At 37.1% G+C, this 20,752-nt stretch overlaps 1 protein-coding gene across 3 annotated transcripts in view; it reads left to right on the top strand.

The window, feature by feature from the left end:
* LOC110450327 (mitogen-activated protein kinase-binding protein 1-like) overlaps positions 1–20,752 on the top strand; it is a 117,456-nt gene that overhangs the window by 19,344 nt on the left and 77,360 nt on the right. For all 3 annotated transcript variants that reach the window (XM_021497909.1, XM_021497997.1, XM_021497836.1), the window contains exon 2: positions 3,454–3,545. In XM_021497909.1, the coding sequence (XP_021353584.1) occupies positions 3,454–3,545 (92 nt within the window). The remainder of the gene's footprint in view (positions 1–3,453; positions 3,546–20,752) is intronic.

Below are 20,752 nucleotides of genomic sequence, written 5' to 3'. Positions count from 1 at the left end.
GAGGAGGTGTCTATTGGTCCAACACGAGGAGGTGTCTATTGGTCTAACTTAAGGTGGTGTCAATTGGTCTAACAGGAAGAGGTGTCTATTGGTCTAACAGGAGGAGGTGTCTATCGGTCTAACATGAGGAGGTGTCTATTGGTCCAACATGAGGAGGTGTCTATTGGTCTAACATGAGGAGGTGTCTATTGGTCCAACACGAGGAGGTGTCTATTGGTCTAAGGTGAGGTGGTGTCTATTGGTCCAACACGAGGAGGTGTCTATTGGTCTAACATGAGGAGGTGTCTATTGGTCTAACAGGAGGAGGTTTCTATTGGTCTAACAGGAGGAGGTTTCTGTTGGTCCAACACGAGGAGGTGTCTATTGGTCCAACACGAGGAGGTGTCTATTGGTATAACTTGAGGTGGTGTCTATTGGTCCAACACGAGGAGGTGTCTATTGGTATAACTTGAGGTGATGTCTATTGGTATAACATGAGGAGGTGTCTATTGGTCTAACAGGAGGTGGTGTCTATTGGTCTAACAGGAGGAGGTTTCTATTGGTCCAACACGAGGAGGTGTCTATTGGTCTAACTTGAGGTGATGTCTATTAGTCTAACATGAGGATGTGTCTTAAGCTTGGTCTAACATGAGGAGGTGTCTATTGGTTTATAACGAGAAGATGTCTATATGGTGTATTTGCTTGTCTAACCTAAAAGTTGCTTATTGAATTTACTTTAAAACATGTAAAGACAGCTGTAACTTTAGTACTGTACTGTAACTGTTGTTGATGTTGTTTACTTCATAACACTGTTGGTTAAAATGAAAGTTACTTTGATGTCAGCTTCTGTTAATAATAACATTTCTATATAGCTATAAAGTAAAGATGATATGTTAGATGCTGCACACTTCAATAGGAATGCATTGCTTATAATTGAACTGAAAGTAGATTCGCCTGGGTAGCTGTGTTGATGGGGCCTAGTTAGGCTGTAATGTATACAGACTTTCTTAAACCAGTTGGTAGTATCACAAAAGAGATGTGGATCTTCTAAATCAATAAAGATTCCCTCCTCATGCCTGTCCACCATACCCCTTCTATTGTCTAGTTCCCCCAGCTTAGTTTGTAGACAATGGGGGTAGCCAGATGGAGGGTTTAATTCTATTTCATTCTGTTTAATCTGCTCGGCATGTAGCTGTTTTATTGAATAATATTGCAAACTAAATGTGAAAACAGTAATTTTTAGGATGTTTAAGGTAATTCATTTCAGACCATGAGAAGAAAGTAGTATTATTAGCATGCAATTTGTAGCTGTTACATACACATCAGGTAACGTCAGGTAACAGCTTTAGAGTGCAGTACAGATTTAAAACCTACCATACAAACATGCCTACCAAGCTGTTGTAACGCCCTATTGTAGCTTAATACTCTCTCGTGCAGCATCAGAATTATGAAACATCCTGATACATGTATATTAGTTATACAAGATACAGATACTTAAACATGTAGAGGATGGAACTTATGCTTGGTAATTGGAAAATGCTGATGTGTATTTTAAAAAAGTACAGTTACCCAGTAGAAGTGTGAATGGATTCTTTTGTACACTAGTAATAACCTAGTAGAAGCGTGAATGGATTCTTTTGTACCCTAGTAATTACCCAGTAGAAGGGGGAATGGATTCTTTTGTACACTATTAATTACCCAGTAGAAGTGTGCATGGATTCTCTTGTACACTAGTAATAACCTAGTAGAAGGGTGAATGGATTCTTTTGTACCCTAGTAATTACCCAGTAGAAATGTGAATGGATTCTATTGTACACTAGTAATTACCCAGTAGAAGTGTGAATGGATTCTCTTGTACACTAGTAATTACCCAGTAAAAGTGTGAATGGATTATCTTGTACACTAGTGATTACCTAGTAGAAGTGTGAATGGATTCTTTTGTACACTAGTAATTACCCAGTAGAAATGTGAATGGATTCTCTTGTACACTAGTAATTACCTAGTAGAAGTGTAAATGGATTCTCTTGTACACTAGTGATTACCTAGTAGAAGTATGAATGAATTATCTTGTACACTAGTAATTACCTAGTAGAAGTGTAAATGGATTCTTTTGTACACTAGTAATTACCTAGTAGAAGTGTGAATGGATTCTTTTGTACACTATTTATTACCTAGTAGAAGTGTGAATGGATTCTTTTGCACACATAAATAATAGTTATTCAGTAGAAATGTAAAGTGGTTTGTCTTGTGCACAAGCAGTTATACAAATTTTACTACTATGTACAGTAAAAAGATTCTCCAAATATCATGTAAGACGGTATTACAAGTCGCTGTAGGGTTTGATAATTACTTTATTACTATAAGGATAAATGCAGAGGATCAAGGAAGATCAATAAACAATAAACAAAAACCTGATTGTTGATCTACGACACACCTGGCAATACATGACCTCTAACTCCGTCATAACTCCGTCATAACTCCGACAGTCTGAGGCCTAGCTCTCACTGATCTGTATTGACAGACAGATTAAGTCACAAAGTCTTTCTACCATTTATTTATACTCAGTTATGAATAAATAAATTGTAGTAATATAATATCATGAATTGTATACTTAACATATAGTTTTTATACGACTGTCAAATTTGACGGTAGTATTATGGTATGGCGTTGTCCGTCCGTCCGTCCGGCGTAAACTTTGTTCTTCCGGCAATCTCCTCCTACATTTTTTGACCGATCTTTTTGAAACTTGGTATACATTAATCATGATATGAAGTTGTGTCTCCCCTAAAAGAATTTTGATTCGACAATTTTTCCAAAAGTTATTGCCCTATATTCATTTCAGTATTTGAATTTTGTCCGGAAATCTCCTACATTTTTCAACGTATCTCTTTGAAACTTGGTATACTTTATAATCATGGTATGAAATTGTGTCTCCCTCAAAAGAATTTTGGTTCAACGATTTTTGCAAATTTTTGCCTTTTGTTCATTTCAGTATTTGATTTTTTGTCTGAAGATTTTCTCCTACATTTTTTAAAGCATATCAGCTAACCACTCTTGGAATGATGCAGATCTTATTTCAATGTAAGAAAGTTATATAACACTATATGGCATACTCTTGTTCACCATTGTAGTAGTTTCATTAGAAAATATGAACCAATGATGTAATGTGTTTGTGTCAAGGATATTACAGTAGATACACTGAAAGCTATGCATTTTTTTTTCAAGATTTGAATAAAGATGTTTATTGTATTGTATAGACAGAATGTCAAATTTTAGATCGGGATTATAAGATACCTCACTCTGGAGGAAACACTAGTACTGTTATTGAAATGCTTTTCCTGCTACAGTAGATGTATCCAAAAAAATTTGTAAAAATATATTGTGTATTTAGGGGTGAACAGATGTAGTACCTTACATAATTGTGTAATTACTGGTGAAAGGAATGAATCAATTTATGTAATTGTGTATTTGCAGGTGACCCTTGAGAGGGTACTGGGTCTGACCTCGGCTAGTAATGCTTCATTTGCATGTGACCCTAACTCCGGGACCATTGCCTACACGGCTGGGTAAGTCTGAAACACTGGGAATCCTACACATTCATACCTCACATGCAGGATATGCATGTCTGTGTAAGTTGTGTTGTTACAAACTGTACATAACAGTGATATATTATACATGGTCCTTACCGACTACTGCAGGTAATCACCAAGGTTTTCATGTCAAATTGCTCAGCAGTCAGAAGTTACGTAACGTCCATGTCTTTTCGGGGATTCTCTGTAGACAGTATAGAGTGTAGACTTTATTGATGATAGTCAATGACGGTGAAACGTCAATTTATACTGGTTAGATGTAGTCACAGATACATGGATTTAACAAAGGTTTCGACTTTGCAACAGCTAACCTTCAACTAGTTTATAGTTGATCTATAGAGGGCTGGCCATTTATTTGAACTTTTCTGGTTACTCAGGACACTGTCAATATAACTGAGGACATAACATTCCACTGAAATGGCCTATTTTGAAGAAAAAACCAGCAACATTGCATTGTAAGGTGTATGTATGGATGGAAATCCAAAAATGTAAAATCGTAATCAACTTGTTACAGTTTTATATGCAAGTGAAAGTAAAACAGAAGTTCTTTTATACATTCAAGTGATAACAGTACGAAACAGAGTGATAAAGAAGTGATCTGGAAGGAAAGAGAGAAGGTTGAATTGTCTTACAATGGCAGAATCTGATAGTCAAAAAGTCATAAAAGTGTGAGGGTCAAATGGATGCTGACGTGATGTTAGTGAGGATGATGGGGACTGCTGTGGGTGAGGGGATTCTGAAATTATCTAAGTAAGGAGAGGGAGGAGACAGTGAAATATTGTTAGTGAGGGGTTGGGTTGATGAAATGATCTCAAAAAGGAGGGTGGACTCTGAAATGAGGCTGAAGTGATGTCAGTGACAGGATTGAGGGGATAGATGACATGAGTAATAGATCAGTGATTAACACATTGAGGAGTGTTACAATCAGACAAGGTGTATATATCCACCTTGTGGTGCTCTGTACATATAAGTAATGATGACCTTGGGACTCATACTTTATCTTTGAGAGTTTTATCTTTTCACCACAGCACCAATCTCTCAACTTGATCATGACTTAGACCCCAGTAGCATCATCACTGTCAGTTTATAATATTATGTAATTGTACAGACAATTAATTTGTTAAAAACATATTAGAGAGAAGATAAAATTTACAGGGTGATAGGATAACACTTCGTTGCTGTTTCATTTGACCCTCCCAGTTCAGCATAGAACAGAGATCCTTGTAGCAGTAGGATAAAAACTAATGGAAATGTATAACTGGAAAGATAGTGGTTCTCAATGATGATTGTAAAATAGCAGTTGTAACAGCTCCCATGCATCATCTATGACGATAGTAGGGCAGTCGTTATAGTTTATACAAGCACAGATACTTGTAGGGGGTCAGACGTCCTACAATCAACTAACACAGAAACATGTTTAGTGTTAGTATCAGACTTTCTCTTACCTTCAACAGGTGTCTTCCTATTGAGAGATCACTTTTGGGGAGGGGGAAGGGGGTTGAAAAGTTGGTGAAAAATGTGACCTTGACCCATATTCAAGGTTATAAGGACCTGGTAAATTAGATATTTTCCCAGTTCTATGCTTGCTAAATAAGATTGCTAGAAAGTTTGAGAAAAGATAAGACCTTGACTCATATTCAAAGTCGTAGGGGTCAAATTTGTTGAAACAATCAAAATAATTCTTTTGGAGAACCAAACAGCCTGAAGTCATGAAAAATCACTTCATCAGGTCCCTTGTTCTATCTCAACCCAAAAGGAGGATGGAGGTATAATACTCTTCTGTATAGGCCACAAACACATATAAAATGTAGTTGACCACACTTTATCTACCAGGTTGTGTGATCAAGGTTTCAGACACATCTAATTTCTACACAGTTCCTCATTCTCCTGAAAGATTTCCTAGAGCTTCACCAAACACATCAACACATCTGTTTGCCAAAGAGCACTTCAGTGAACATCATCTCCCACCATTGTTGGACCATGTAATGCATGTGTGGTGCACGAGCAGACCTCGGAATGATGGAGAGAAACAGATGTTTATGTGACTGTGCTATTATGTTAACGTTTTACCTGATCTGTTGAAATATTTAGAGAGATGCTCCAATAGTCGATAGTGAGGAAGGTTGGTGAATGTCTGCCGATCTCACAGTAGGTCTTTTACTTAAAATCAGGTATAATTTACAGGAAATATTCCGAACTGCCTATTAAAGCGTGTATACGATAGCTGATGAGGATATGTAGGGATGTACAACACTGTTGTGTTACCTCATGTTTTACAGTAGTGGTCTCAGACACCAGTGACAAAACTAATTACAGATTAAGTGTGAGAGAATGGTGCTAGGTACAGAAATAACCTGAAGAGGTAAAACAGAACATCTGCAGTAGGTTAGGGACTGGGACGCTTTCGATCTTTTAATTAGAATGCACCACTGTTCTGACGGAGAAAGACTTGGGATGTTTTAGAACTAGGACTGAAGTTTGTTGGAATAACGGTATATATACTCTACAAGACATTTCTAAGCGTCACATCTTTGGTAGACCAGTTGATGGGCCGAGCCTATGTATTGTAGATTAAATAGGATTAGGTCATGTAATGGAGGCCCCAGTAACACCTGTATGTTGTCTGATTCTCCTGTTATACCAGGACATTATAATTTTACTGATGGTTTACAGAATACTGACAGTATATTGTGTAAATTGACAGTATAAATATCATGTAAATTGACAGTATAAATATCATGTAAACTGACGGTATGTTATGTAAATGGACAATTCATTGGCAATACAAACTGACCATAACATGTAAATGTAAATTGACAGCATCTTATACAAAACTGACAGTATATATATGCTACACAAATTTACAGTGTGTATGTAAACTGACAGTAAGCTATGTAAACTGACCGTCATGTTGTTTAAACTGACAGTACGTTTTTATAAACTTCCGGTACATAATGTTAACTGACAGTACATTATATAAACTTCCGGTACATAATGTTAACTGACAGTACATTATATAAACTTCCGGTACATAATGTTAACTGACAGTACATTATATAAACTTCCGGTACATAATGTTAACTGACAGTACATTATATAAACTTCCGGTACATAATGTTAACTGACAGTACATTATATAAACTTCCGGTACATAATGTTAACTGACAGTACATTATATAAACTTCCGGTACATAATGTTAACTGACAGTACATTATATAAACTTCCGGTACATAATGTTAACTGACAGTACATTATATAAACTTCCGGTACATAATGTTAACTGACAGTACATTATATAAACTTCCGGTACATAATGTTAACTGACAGTACATTATATAAACTTCCGGTACATAATGTTAACTGACAGTACATTATATAAACTTCCGGTACATAATGTTAACTGACAGTACATTATATAAACTTCCGGTACATAATGTTAACTGACAGTACATTATATAAACTTCCGGTACATAATGTTAACTGACAGTACATTATATAAACTTCCGGTACATAATGTTAACTGACAGTACATTATATAAACTTCCGGTACATAATGTTAACTGACAGTACATTATATAAACTTCCGGTACATAATGTTAACTGACAGTACATTATATAAACTTCCGGTACATAATGTTAACTGACAGTACATTATATAAACTTCCGGTACATAATGTTAACTGACAGTACATTATATAAACTTCCGGTACATAATGTTAACTGACAGTACATTATATAAACTTCCGGTACATAATGTTAACTGACAGTACATTATATAAACTTCCGGTACATAATGTTAACTGACAGTACATTATATAAACTTCCGGTACATAATGTTAACTGACAGTACATTATATAAACTTCCGGTACATAATGTTAACTGACAGTACATTATATAAACTTCCGGTACATAATGTTAACTGACAGTACATTATATAAACTTCCGGTACATAATGTTAACTGACAGTACATTATATAAACTTCCGGTACATAATGTTAACTGACAGTACATTATATAAACTTCCGGTACATAATGTTAACTGACAGTACATTATATAAACTTCCGGTACATAATGTTAACTGACAGTACATTATATAAACTTCCGGTACATAATGTTAACTGACAGTACATTATATAAACTTCCGGTACATAATGTTAACTGACAGTACATTATATAAACTTCCGGTACATAATGTTAACTGACAGTACATTATATAAACTTCCGGTACATAATGTTAACTGACAGTACATTATATAAACTTCCGGTACATAATGTTAACTGACAGTACATTATATAAACTTCCGGTACATAATGTTAACTGACAGTACATTATATAAACTTCCGGTACATAATGTTAACTGACAGTACATTATATAAACTTCCGGTACATAATGTTAACTGACAGTACATTATATAAACTTCCGGTACATAATGTTAACTGACAGTACATTATATAAACTTCCGGTACATAATGTTAACTGACAGTACATTATATAAACTTCCGGTACATAATGTTAACTGACAGTACATTATATAAACTTCCGGTACATAATGTTAACTGACAGTACATTATATAAACTTCCGGTACATAATGTTAACTGACAGTACATTATATAAACTTCCGGTACATAATGTTAACTGACAGTACATTATATAAACTTCCGGTACATAATGTTAACTGACAGTACATTATATAAACTTCCGGTACATAATGTTAACTGACAGTACATTATATAAACTTCCGGTACATAATGTTAACTGACAGTACATTATATAAACTTCCGGTACATAATGTTAACTGACAGTACATTATATAAACTTCCGGTACATAATGTTAACTGACAGTACATTATATAAACTTCCGGTACATAATGTTAACTGACAGTACATTATATAAACTTCCGGTACATAATGTTAACTGACAGTACATTATATAAACTTCCGGTACATAATGTTAACTGACAGTACATTATATAAACTTCCGGTACATAATGTTAACTGACAGTACATTATATAAACTTCCGGTACATAATGTTAACTGACAGTACATTATATAAACTTCCGGTACATAATGTTAACTGACAGTACATTATATAAACTTCCGGTACATAATGTTAACTGACAGTACATTATATAAACTTCCGGTACATAATGTTAACTGACAGTACATTATATAAACTTCCGGTACATAATGTTAACTGACAGTACATTATATAAACTTCCGGTACATAATGTTAACTGACAGTACATTATATAAACTTCCGGTACATAATGTTAACTGACAGTACATTATATAAACTTCCGGTACATAATGTTAACTGACAGTACATTATATAAACTTCCGGTACATAATGTTAACTGACAGTACATTATATAAACTTCCGGTACATAATGTTAACTGACAGTACATTATATAAACTTCCGGTACATAATGTTAACTGACAGTACATTATATAAACTTCCGGTACATAATGTTAACTGACAGTACATTATATAAACTTCCGGTACATAATGTTAACTGACAGTACATTATATAAACTTCCGGTACATAATGTTAACTGACAGTACATTATATAAACTTCCGGTACATAATGTTAACTGACAGTACATTATATAAACTTCCGGTACATAATGTTAACTGACAGTACATTATATAAACTTCCGGTACATAATGTTAACTGACAGTACATTATATAAACTTCCGGTACATAATGTTAACTGACAGTACATTATATAAACTTCCGGTACATAATGTTAACTGACAGTACATTATATAAACTTCCGGTACATAATGTTAACTGACAGTACATTATATAAACTTCCGGTACATAATGTTAACTGACAGTACATTATATAAACTTCCGGTACATAATGTTAACTGACAGTACATTATATAAACTTCCGGTACATAATGTTAACTGACAGTACATTATATAAACTTCCGGTACATAATGTTAACTGACAGTACATTATATAAACTTCCGGTACATAATGTTAACTGACAGTACATTATATAAACTTCCGGTACATAATGTTAACTGACAGTACATTATATAAACTTCCGGTACATAATGTTAACTGACAGTACATTATATAAACTTCCGGTACATAATGTTAACTGACAGTACATTATATAAACTTCCGGTACATAATGTTAACTGACAGTACATTATATAAACTTCCGGTACNTTCTTTCACCATTATTTATATCACTCTGCATGTTGATATGTTCTCTCAGCAAAAACATCAAAGAGGACAGTTCAGGGGCAGCTGTGTCATCTTATATGCTATAGAAATCTTGGACTGGACCCATTCACAAATGTTCATGTGCAGTCCCGATCTTGTCTACTTTATGTCCAGTCTGTGTTTGAAATCTAAATGATAAATAAACTGAAATCAACAGATTCAGTGGTGATTGAGAGCTCTGATTACCAAGCTCTATAAAGTAGGTAGCTGTGTGTAAGAGTTGGTGTCTCATTGTTTACATCTCAAACATAAGGTATAACAGCCAGAGAATTAAATACACTAATACCTATAAACCCTGATGTTTATTTTCCTTCGTATATTTACTGTTAACACAGCTCTGAATGGCAAATGGTTCTCACTACTGCCACTCTTAAAGCTGGTAGCATGTCTAGATACTCACTCAAGACACTGACAGGATTGTAAATATGTAGGATTCCATGGTCCATACTCTACAAAGATAAATAGTGATTAGTCCTTAATCTACAGCCTATATAGTCCTTAATCTACAGCCCACATAGTCCATAATCTACAGCATACATAGTCCTTAATCTACATCCTACATATAGTCCATACCCTATAGCCTACATAGTCCTTAATCTCCAGCCTACACAGTCCTTAATCTACAGCCTACACAGTCCTTAATCTACAGCATACATAGTCCTTAATCTACATCCTACATATAGTCCATACCCTATAGCCTACATAGTCCTTAATCTACAGCTTACACAGTCCTTAATCTACAGCCTACATATAGTCCATACCCTATAGCCTACATAGTCCTTAATCTACAGCCTACACAGTCCTTAATCTACAGCCTACATAGTCCATACTCTACAGCCCTCATAGTCCATACTCTACAGCCTACATATAGTCCATAACCTACAGCCTACATAGTCCATACTCTACAGCCTACATAGTCCATACTCTACAGCCTACATAGTCCATACTCTTGCAGCCTACAAAGTCCAAATTCTACAGCCTACATAGTCCATATTCTATAGCCTACATAGTACATACTCTACAGCCTACATAGTCCATATTATATAGCCTACATATTCTATACTCTACGGCCTACATAGTTCATACTCTATAGCCTACATAGTCTATACTCTACAGCCTACATAGTCCATACTCTACAGCCTACATAGTACATATTCTACAGCCTACATAGTACATACTCTACAGCCTACATAGTCCATATTCTACAGCCTACATGGTACATATTCCACAGCCTACATATTGTCCATACCCTACAGCCTACATAGTCCATACTCTATAGCCTACATAGTCCATACTCTTCAGCCTACATAGTCCATATTCTACAGCCTACATAGTACATACTCTACAGCCTACATAGTCCATATTCTACAGCCTACATGGTACATATTCTACAGCCTACATGGTACATACTCTACAGCCTACATAGTCCATACTCTACAGCCTACATAGTCCATAAACTACAGCCTACATAGTCAATACTCTACAGCCTACATACTCTACAGCCTACATAGTCCATATTATATAGCCTACATATTCTATACTCTACGGCCTACATCGTTCATACTCTATAGCCTACATAGTCTATACTCTACAGCCTACATAGTCCATACTCTACAGCCTACATAGTACATATTCTACAGCCTACATAGTACATACTCTACAGCCTACATAGTCCATCTTATATAGCCTACATACTCTATACTCTACGGCCTACATAGTTCATACTCTATAGCCTACATAGTCTATACTCTACAGCCTACATAGTCTATACTCTACAACCTATATACATAGTCCATATTCTATAGCCTACATAGTCCATATTCTACAGCCTACATAGTCCATATTCTACAGCCTACATGGTACATACTCTACAGCCTACATAGTCCATACTCTACAGGCTACATAGTCCATAAACTACAGCCTACATAGTCCATACTCTACAGCCTACATAGTACATACTCTACAACCTACAAAGTCCATATTCTACAGCCTACATAGTACATACTCTACAGCCTACATTGTCCATACTCTACAGCCTACATAGTTTATACTCACATAGTCCATATTCTATAGCCTACATAGTCTATATTCTACAGCCTACATAGTACATACTCTATAGCCTACATAGTCCATACTCTACAGCCTACATTGTCCATACTCTACAGCCTACATAGTCTATACTCTACAACCTATATACATAGTCCATATTCTATAGCCTACATAGTCTATATTCTACAGCCTACATAGTACATACTCTATAGCCTACATAGTCCATACTCTACAGCCTACATTGTCCATACTCTACAGCCTACATAGTCTATACTCTACAACCTATATACATAGTCCATATTCTATAGCCTACATAGTCTATATTCTACAGCCTACATAGTACATACTCTATAGCCTACATAGTCCATACTCTACAGCCTACATTGTCCATACTCTACAGCCTACATAGTCCATACTCTACAGCCTACATATTGTCCATACTCTATAGCCTACATAGTACTTACTCTATAGCCTACATAGTCCATATTCTATAGCCTACATAGTACTTACTCTATAGCCTACATCAGAGTCCATATTCTATAGCCTACATAAAGTCCATACTCTACAGAGACTAGACAGTTCATCATCAAGGTATATTGGTTAGGCTACAAATCTTCAAATCACTTAAGTGGAAAGACTGAAATATATTTTCTTTTTTTTTTATCATAAAATATTCAAAGATATTGTTTTCTGTAAAGACTGTGGTTTGAAGTCAGGGGAGATTAAAGTAACTTTGAAAGTGATCGAAACCACATCGGCGTGTTCTATTTTCATTTTCTGGTCAAACTTGTTTTCTTATGAAAGGCTTAAGGTTAGAACAGAGCTTGGAGCAGACTGGTATTTCTTAAAGATCAGGGTCATTATTGGGTTGTTTTATGACCGACTGTTGTCTACAGGAACAAACTAGAGGTAAAGGAGCTAAAGTCATTAGATTTGCTATAACAGGTTGAGTGTGAAGGTTAAGATGTTTTTCTGGTTGATGTGTAAACCAGGCAAAAAGCATGTGAGAAACATATGGAACGACAACTTCATCTCACAGCCTGTAGCCAGACTTACATTCAACTTCAACCTGATCCAACAAAAATAAGAAAGTATTTCCTTTACAAATGCTCTACTTATAAACTGTGGGTGTATTACACTGGCATGTTTTTAGACAACAGATGGACCTAATCAATGCTGGTTGTGTTTTTAAGAAGACAAAATCAGCACTCTCCAGCTGTGGTTTACAGGTAGACATGAGCTACATTTTGTAGTTGTTCAGGTAAATCCCTAAAGAAGGTGGTTATACTTCTCACACTGAGGTTTTCTGAGATGTATAGATATCACGGGTGTGTTCTTTGTATAACACATACAATCATTACGGTGACAGACATACATATAAGACAGGGCTCGCACAGCACAAAGGTGGCCGTAGATCCAGCCAAACAGTTGTTCTTCCCATAATCACAGCATTGTCTCCGGCCATACATGATCAAGTTTAGAGGAATGTGGGGTCATGATTCCACTGTGTTAGGACCCTGATCTTTGTCAAAGCGTTCAATACTGTTTGTATACCTGTCTTGGTGGTAATCAGTATAGACCAGCCAGGCTTCAATCCAAAAATATAACTAGAGTGATAATTAAAGTTTTATACATGATAACTGTATTGTGAGGTTAAATTCTTCAGCATTGTTAAGTGTCTATAATGGTCAGACTCAATAACAGACAATACTTAAGGCTGTCAATCACTGTTGTGTATGTTTACACTAATGTGTACCCCTCAACCATTCACTTCAGATTCCAGGTTCCACAGTTGTCTGTCTTTTGTTGGAAAATACAGTTCCAGAATTATCTTATCATGTTGGAATTAGTTTGAAGTATGAATGCTATTTCTAGAAAATGTCAGTTTCTAACACAAATGCTACATTATCAATTAAAAAGACACAAGTTTATGTGAGATATTTAAAGTGGTGTAAACAAAAATGCAAAAAAAGTACAATTGTCTTAGGGTATAAGTTAAATTAAATTATGCACTTGGACAAATTTAAATTTAACTTGCCGATTTTCATGTTTTGAAACAGTTGTTGTGTACATTTATATAAATGAGTAAATTAACGTTCTTGCACTATTTCGTCTTTGCATATAGCAGAGTTATCTTCTCTTGGGAGCAGGTATTGATTGTTACGTCATTAGTTTGTGTGAGAAAATTGTGTCGTTTTCTCAAAAATTGATGACGTAACTCTCACAAACAAGTGACGTAATAATCAATACCTGCTCCCAAGAGAAGATAACTCTGCAATACGCAAAGACGGAATAGCTAGACAGTAGTGTTGAGTTTGTATCCCTGTGAACATCAGTATTTCAAAAGGCATGATTATGTACTTTTGGACATTTGACAGTCATTATGATATATAGCTAGTGGCGTTCATAATGTAGCCCGGTTTGTGATGGGTATAGATACAATCACACAAGGCCTAGGGCTGTACACCAATAGTAGACCTGTATAGCACTACTCTGTTATTCCATCAGATAGGTCACATCATAGGTAATGTATAGTAACAATTGGTAATGTTATAATTGACCAGACAGACTTCACTTTGTTATAGAAACAATGGAGTGATTTCATCATGTCTACTGATATGTTGGTCAAAGTTTGATACTGAAATACTTTCCATTAACAAATGTCTGTCAGACCAAGTCCTGAACTGAGAAAAGTAGCTATATTGAAAAGATGAGCCCAGAAATTGAAAGTCTGCTCTGCAATGATAACCAAAAGCCTTTTAATTCTTCTGTTAATTAACTATCACCTTTCGTTCCTCTTATTAAACAGGTCATACAGGGTAGCTTGATAAAGGTTGAACACACATGTACTAGGGTATATTTGTTTTACATACAAGTCATAAACAATGAATGTTGTGTGACTCTTACATGCAGGCCATACAGAGAAGCTGTATGTTTTACATATACGGGCAGTTCAGGGTAATTGCTCTATGTATGTATGGACCAGTTCAGGGTCATTACTCTATGTATGTATGGACCAGTTAAGGGTAATTGCTCTTTGTGTGTATGGACCAGATCAGGGTCATTACTCTGTGTGTGTATGGACTAGTTCAGGTTAATTGCTCTTTGTGTGTATGGACCAGTTCAGGGTAATTGCTCTTTGTGTATGGACTAGTTCAGGGTAATTACTCTGTGTGTATGGACCAGTTCAGGGTAACTTCTCTGTGTGTGTATGGACCAGTTCAGCGTAATTTCTCGATGTGTGTATGGACCAGTTCAGGGAAATTGCTCTGTGTGTATGGACTAGTTCAGGGTCATTACTCTATGTATGTATGGACCAGTTCAGGATAATTGCTTGATGTGTGTATGGACCAGTTCAGGGTAATTGCTCTATGTGTGTATGGACCAGTTCAGGGTAACTTCTCTGTGTGTGTATGGACCAGTTCAGAGTAATTGCTCTATGAGTGTATGGACCAGTTCAGGGTAATTGCTCTGTGTGTATGGACTAGTTCAGGGTCATTACTCTATGTATGTATGGACCAGTTCAGGGTAATTGCTCTGTGTGTATGGACTAGTTCAGGGTAATTACTCTATGTATGTATGGACCAGTTCAGGATAATTGCTCTGTGTGTGTATGGACTAGTTCAGGGTAATTACTCTGTGTGTATGGACCAGTTCAGGGTAATTGCTCTGTGTGTGTATGGACTAGTTCAGGGTAATTGCTATGTGTGTATGGACCAGTTTAGGGTAATTGCTCGATGTGTGTATGGACCAGTTCAGGGTCATTACTCTGTATGTATGGACCAGTTCAGGGTAATTGCTCTATGTGTATGGACCAGTTCAGGGTTTTTGCTCTGTGTGTGTATGGACTAGTTCAGGGAAATTGCTCTGTGTGTATGGACCAGTTCAGGGTCATTACTCTGTTTATGTATGGACCAGTTCAGGGTTATTACTCTGTGTGTGTATGGACCAGTTCAGGGTAATTTCTTGATGGGTGTATGGACCAGTTCAGGGTCATTACTCTGTGTATGTATGGACTAGTTCAGGGTCATTACATTGTGTATGTATGGACCAGTTCAGGGTAATTGCTCGATGTGTGTATGGGCCAGTTCAGGGTAATTGCTCTATGTGTGTATGGGCCAGTTCAGGGTAATTGCTCGATGTGTGTATGGACCAGGTCAGGGTCATTACTCTGTGTATGTATGGACCAGTTCAGGGTCATTACTATGTGTGTGTATGGACCAGTTCAGGGTAATTTCTCGATGTGTGTATGGACCAGTTCAGGGTAATTACTCTGTGTATGTATGGACCAGTTCAGGGTCATTACTCTATGTATGTATGGACCAGTTCAGGGTCATTACTATGTGTGTGTATGGACCAGTTCAGGGTAATTGCTCTATGTGTGTATGGACCAGTTCAGGGTAATTGCTCTGTGTGTGTATGGACCAGTTCAGGGTAATTGCTATGTGTGTGTTTGGACCAGTTCAGGGTCATTACTCTGTGTATGTATGGATCAGTTCAGGGTCATTACTCTGTGTATGTATGGACCAGATCAGGGTCATTACTCTGTGTGTGTATGGACCAGTTCAGGGTAATTGCTCTGTGTGTGTATGGACCAGTTCAGGGTTATTGTTATGTGTGTGTTTGGACCAGTTCAGGGTCATTACTCTGTGTATGTATGGCCCAGTTCAGGGTCATTACTCTGTGTATGTATGGCCCAGTTCAGGGTCATTACTCTGTGTATGTATGGATCAGTTCAGGGTCATTAGTCTGTGTATGTATGGACCAGATCAGGGTCATTACTCTGTGTGTGTATGGACCAGTTGAGGGTTATTGTTATGTGTGTGTTTGGACCAGTTCAGGGTCATTACTATGTGTGTGTATGGACCAGTTCAGGGTAATTTCTCGATGTGTGTATGGACCAGTTCAGGGTCATTACTCTGTGTGTGTGTGGACTAGTTCAGGGTAATTGCTCTGTGTTTGTATGGACCAGTTCAGGGTAATTGCTATGTGTGTGTTTGGAATTGCTATGTGTGTATGGACTAGTTCAGGGTAATTGCTCTGTGTGTATGGACCAGTTCAGGGTAATTGCTCTATGTGTGTATGGACTAGTTCAGGGTAATTGCTGTGTGTATGAACCAGCAGTCTTCTCTACACAAATGTTATGTTTTTATGTTGTATTGTAGGTTTCAGAGCAATTAAGTGATGCAGTTTTATATATATGCATAATTGATATGTATAATTTCTTGTTCCCATTCCAACAATGACAGAAGGAAACTGTTACAGGGATATGTAGAACTAGGATTACATTTACTATATGGTTATGTCACCTGTTACCACATGTGACCTGAATATGTCCCTGCAGGATGTGAAATGCTTTTATAATTGTGATGACATTGCAAATTGAAGATTTCTCACATGATTTATGGTTAGATTCTGTTCAATCAAATTGTCTCCATTCGATCAATTTTGATTGATTTTTTTTTATTAAATGTTATTAATCATTTGTTTGGCTAATCCAAACCTTGCTGTTGGTTCAGTGTGGCAATATTGTTGTTCTGGGTGGTTGCACTTCTCAGTTTTTGTGTTTATTTTGAATATCGCTTGAAGCAAACCTGAGATGATAGCTATTAAATGATAATAAAATAGACAAAGCCGTTCAGGCGCGAGGACATTTAAACAGCATTTTACTGAAGTTTACAAACAGTTCCATAGCACCTAGGTTATGTTACAAATGTTTGATCACGGGGAAAAAAAGAGTCCTTTAAAAAAGGTCAGGTTTTAAAAGGAACATGCGTACATGATAATACATTTTCTGTTATTTACTTTCCTCTTTTTGGTTAACATCTATTATGTAGTCACAGTTAGAGTATGTCACAAATAGTTTGATGTTGGTGACAAAGTTGTATGTATGTCATGGTGAGGGTTTGTGATGTATAGTTTGATGTCAGAGATACAGGGGTTTTATATGGGAGGAAACCCTAGTAACCTGGAGAAAACCCATGTGGTCAGGCAAGTGACCAAATACCTTTTTTTCTGTAATCAGGAAATCAGAAATAGCCGTCTTGGGGAAAGATGATCATGAGTGCATTTTCCATTGTACCACCCACCCCTCTGATGCATACGGACATATAAATTGATGCCAGTTATACTTGAAACATTGACATGTTTAAATATGTGGTCATTGTATTGAGTGTTATCTCAGTGTTGAAAGTTAACTGATTGTTTGTTATTAAAATGGCCACTTAAGATTTGTCTGCATTGCTTTTAGTGGACAGTGGAATCAATTTAATTTTAAGTATACTTTGATAGCAAGTCATTCTTGTATTCAATCTGAGGTGAAAATCACAACAGCATGACAACAAATTCTGAATTTAAATTCAAGCTTTCTAGTTGAGTAAATAAGATGGATCATGATGAGTCATTAGAGAGTAAGATGTCCTGGGGCTGTGTCTGGTTATACCTGTACAATATCTTCTGTATTGACGGTTTCAAGGTACCGCACAGGTACAACAGGTATCTGTTGATGGTCCCTAGGTACCACACATGTATAACAGGTATCTGCTGATGGTCCCTAGGTACCACACTGGTATGACAGGTACAACAGGTATCTGTTGATGGTCTCTATGTACCACACAGGTATGACAGGTATCTGTTTGATGGTCCCTAGGTACCACACATGCAGGTATGACGGGAACCACACAGGTACAACAGGTATCTGTTGATGGTCCCTATGTACCACACAGGTACAACAGGTACCACACAGGTACAACAGGTACCACACAGGTACAACAGGTATCGCTTGATGGTCCCTAGGTACTTCACATGTATGACAGGTACCACACAGGTACAACAAGTATCTGTTTGATGGTCCCTAGGTACCACACAGATATGACAGGGGTATGACAGGTACAACAGGTATCTGTTGATGGTCCCTAGGTACCACACAGGTATAACAGGTATCTGTTGATGGTCCCTAGGTACCACACATGTATAACAGGTATCTGCTGATGGTCCCTAGGTACCACACAGGAATGACAGGTACAACAGGTATCTGTTGAAGGTCCCAATTAAAGGTACCACACAGGTATGACAGCACACAGGTATGACAGGTACCACACAGGTATAACAGGTATCTGCTGATGGTCCCTAGGTACCACACTGGTATGACAGGTACAACAGGTATCTGTTGAAGGTCCCAATTAAAGGTACCACACAGGTACAACAGGTATATATTTATGATCTCCGTGTACTGTCACTAGATACCACATAGGTATGATCCCTCTGTATGGTCAGTCGAGTATATGACTGTGATCTGTCTGGTCAGTCAAGTATATGACCATGTTCTGTCTGTCTGGTCAGTCTAGTGTGTGATGGTGTTCTATCTGTCTGGTCAGTCTAGTGTGATGGTGTTCTATCTATCTTGTCAGCCTAATATGTCACCGTGATCTGTTTGGTCAGTCTAGTATGTGACCGTGATCTTTCTGGTCAGTCTAGTGTGTGATGGTGTTCTATCTGTCTGGTCAGTCTAGTATGTGACCATGATCTGTCTGGTCAGTCTTGTGTGTGATGGAGTTCTATCTGTCTGGTCAGTCTAGTATGTGACCGTGATCTGTCTGGTCAGTCTAGTGTGTGATGGTGTTCTTTCTGTTTGGTCAGTCTAGTATGTGATGGTGTTCTATCTGTCTGGTCAGTTTAGTGTGTGATGGCGTTCTATCTGTCTGGTCAGTCTAGTGTGTGATGGTGTTCTATCTGTTTGGTCGGTCTAGTATGTGATGGTGTTCTATCTGTCTGGTCAGTCTAGCATGTGACCATGATCTGTCTGGTCAGTCTTGTGTGTGATGGAGTTCCATCTGTCTGGTCAGTCTAGTATGTGACCGTGATCTGTCTGGTCAGTCTGGTGTGTGATGGAGTTCTATCTGTCTGGTCAGTCTAGTATGTGACCATGATCTATCTGGTCAGTCTTGTGTGTGATGGAGTTCTATCTGTCTGGTTAGTCTAGTATGTGACCGTGATCTGTCTGGTCAGTCTAGTGTGTGATGGTGTTCTATCTGTCTGGTTAGTCTAGTGTGTGATGGTGTTCTATCTGTCTGGTCAGTCTAGTATGTGATGCTGTTCTATCTGTCTGGTTAGTCTAGTATGTGATGGTGTTCTATCTGTCTGGTCAGTTTAGTGTGTGATGGCGTTCTATCGGTCTGGTTTGTGTACTATATGTAGGTGACAAGGTCACAATGTGGTAATGGCTGACCCATCAATCTATATACAATTTATCTACCATTATTACTATGTACTCTCAGGTCTCAATAATGGAGGTTCAAATTAACTTCAATGGAAAGTCAGTGGTATAATGTTGTGTAACTTTGAATTTTATGGGATAAGGAAATTTGATAAGATGTGAAATGATACCAGTGAATTTGTAATCAAGATGCTAATTGTGGGAGTGTGTTTACCTGTATTTGTAGTGTAATCTTAAATATGTCTACCTTTATTACATGAAAGTTCTTATTACTGCCAAACAAAAAAGTCTAGTGATCCCTATAATAGAGAGTATACTTGTGGACCGTATTTGGGATATAGTGTATAGATGACAATCTCCCACAAAGACAATGCTGTAGTTTACACCAGCTCAAGTTACATGTTCTGGGGTTCCTTCAGCAGACAGATCCTCTGATTGCCCATAGATAACAGCCAATTTACTTTTTACAAAAGCCTTGGATTTTTTGCATATATTGACTAGGTCTAGTCAGTGTAGTAGGCAATGCAGACTTGTGTCCTGTGGAATCCCTACTCTGGGGAAGCTGGACCCAAGATCTAACATGGTACTAAAGGATAAAATAAAGTTATTGGTGAGAATTGAAGAAATTGTTGCAACCTAAAGGTCATCTGCAGCAGAAATTACATTTAAG

This window comes from Mizuhopecten yessoensis, unplaced genomic scaffold (assembly GCF_002113885.1).
Source record: "Mizuhopecten yessoensis strain PY_sf001 unplaced genomic scaffold, ASM211388v2 scaffold57, whole genome shotgun sequence".
NCBI lineage: Eukaryota > Metazoa > Mollusca > Bivalvia > Pectinida > Pectinidae > Mizuhopecten > Mizuhopecten yessoensis.
This window is presented reverse-complemented; position numbering and strand designations above follow the sequence as displayed.